The sequence below is a fragment of the Plasmodium gallinaceum genome (genome assembly GCF_900005855.1).
Source record: "Plasmodium gallinaceum strain 8A genome assembly, contig: PGAL8A_v1_87, whole genome shotgun sequence".
Taxonomy (NCBI): Eukaryota; Apicomplexa; class Aconoidasida; order Haemosporida; family Plasmodiidae; genus Plasmodium; species Plasmodium gallinaceum.
This window is the reverse complement of record NW_021628251.1, coordinates 147615-149951: the sequence shown is the minus strand read 5'-3', so window position 1 is coordinate 149951 and position 2337 is coordinate 147615. Positions and strand designations below refer to the sequence as shown.

Genomic DNA, 2337 nt, shown 5'->3' with positions numbered 1-2337 from the left:
TTTTTTTTTTATGTTTTATTTCTTTTTTTCTTTTTTTTTTTTTTTTTTTTTTGTTTCATAAATTCCTTTAAAAATACAAAATAATATTTCCATTTTGTCTTTTTAAATTTAGAAATACAGATAAAATCCTTTTTTTTTTTTTTTATTTTTTTTTAACAATGTATATAGATATTTATGTTTTTTGAAGTGTTCATTTTTCTATTTTTGTTTTTACAGATTTATAAAATTATACTTTTTTTTTATTTAGAAGATATTTAAAAATTTAAAATTATTTATACTATAATTTTTAATAATTAAAATAAAAAATGAATTTATGGAATTTTATATATGTAATGTTAAATGGGATAATATAAAAATAAAATTTTAGAAAAAATTAAAAAAAAAAAAAATTAAAAATAAAAAAGAAATAAAAAGAGATATAAATTTTTAAATTAAGAATGATAAATAAAATTTGAGAAAATGATACCTGATTTAAAGGAAATTTATGCTAAAGAAATTTTTGGAAATAAAAAGTTAAGAAGATTTTTTTTAAAATATAAATCTAAAGGAAAAGTTTTGTATTCTTTTACATCTAATAAGGTAAAAATTAACAAAATGAAAAAACTGAGTATATGATTAAATAATCATATTTAATATATACTATTAAGTAATATATCACCTAGATATAATAATTTAGATAAGATATAATTTTAAGATAAGTATAAATTAAATTTAGGAAAGTGAATAATTTTAAAGTAAAAAAGTTTTATGGTTATTTAAGTTTAGGAATTTTAAAATAATTTTATATATACAGTGAATTTACATTTCTATTACTATTTAATTATAAAATATTTTTTAATAAGATGGTTTTGTTTCAATTCTTAAAATTATATTTTTATAGGAAACTATAAATGAAGAAAAAAAGAATGATAATTTATATATTTTAAAATATAATGTAGAATAGGAATATAGATAAATTATTTATATTAAATTAGAAAAGCAGTTTAAAACATCCATAAATATATATATATTATTTTCCCCTTTTTTTTTATTACAGAGCATATATTTTAAAGTATTAAAAAATAAATTTTATAAGATTTCTACTTTTCTTTATTTATTTTTTGTTATTTTTAGTAAAGATATTTTATATATACTTTTAAATAAGGTTATAAAACCAAAAAAAAAAAAAAAAAAAAAAAAAGTTATATTTTGGTTTATTTTATTTCATTATATAGTTATTTTTATCTTAATTTCTTAAATTAAATGTATATATGTACTATACTTACGAATTTTTTTTAATAGAAATATGATGGAATTTCAGATTTTTTTATTATAATACTAATTTTTTTTTGTTTTACCGATATAATAGTTAATTTATTAACGGACACAAATTATTTATTTTATTTTATGTTTTTTGATATCCTATCATTAACTTTATTGTTTTTTGATATCTCTATTTATGAAAAATATTTGTTTGATTTCTTTTGCTTTTCTATTAAAAGGTAAAGAATAACAAAAATAAATTTTATTATATTTATTTTTTTAAAATGTTTCCATCCCTATCGTAAAAATTCTTTTGTGTTTAGTTTTTAATCTTTTATAATTCTAGAAATTATGTGAAAATTTTAATAAATCTTGAATCTTTATCTATTTGTTCTAATTAGCTTATATGGGATAAAAGAAATTGATAAAGAAGAAATATTTTATTTAGTGCACTTATTTAAAGTTTTACGTGTTGTAAAAATATATCGATTAATAATTCATTTTATTAAAAAACTTACAAAAGACATATATAAACATAGAAATAAGTGGAATGTTATAAGCATTTTTAATAATCACGAAAAAAAAAAAAAATAAATGATTCTTTGTTTTGTGACTTTTTTTTTTTTTTTTTTAGTTTGAAAAAGTAGAAAGTATGCAAAATATAACAAATTTAAAGGTATATATATATAAAAAAATTCAGTCTTTTATAGAATTAAAAATAAATAAAAATATTTATAGAATATAATTAAATTTATTTTATTTTTTATTTATGTTAGGGAAGTTTAAAATTTACAAATAAAATGCATTTAGCATTAATAAAAAGATATTTTATGTCTTTATTATTTATTATGCTATCTTATATATTCATAGAAATAGTAAAGTCTTTTTTTTTTTTTTTTTTTTTTTTTTTTTTTTTTATAAATATTTATATTTATATTTATATAATTTTAATTTTAATTTTGTAACAGATTTCAATCTCAAAGGAAAAAAAAAATTCAATGAGCTATTTTATTTATAACTTAGATCTGTTAAAGAAAATAAATTAACAGACTAAATATATATATATATATATATATATATATATATATATATTTA

At 13.9% G+C, this 2337-nt stretch overlaps 1 protein-coding gene across 1 annotated transcript in view; it reads left to right on the top strand.

The window, feature by feature from the left end:
* Positions 1-459: 459 nt before the first annotated feature.
* PGAL8A_00276400 (adenylyl cyclase alpha, putative) overlaps positions 460-2337 on the top strand; it is a gene marked incomplete at both ends in the record, with an annotated part of 5419 nt that continues 3541 nt past the window's right edge. Inside the window, 8 exons of the mRNA XM_028671753.1 lie at positions 460-579; positions 881-934; positions 1037-1144; positions 1282-1481; positions 1644-1794; positions 1877-1918; positions 2019-2117; positions 2211-2269. Coding sequence (XP_028528375.1) covers positions 460-579; positions 881-934; positions 1037-1144; positions 1282-1481; positions 1644-1794; positions 1877-1918; positions 2019-2117; positions 2211-2269 — 833 coding nt within the window. The remainder of the gene's footprint in view (positions 580-880; positions 935-1036; positions 1145-1281; positions 1482-1643; positions 1795-1876; positions 1919-2018; positions 2118-2210; positions 2270-2337) is intronic.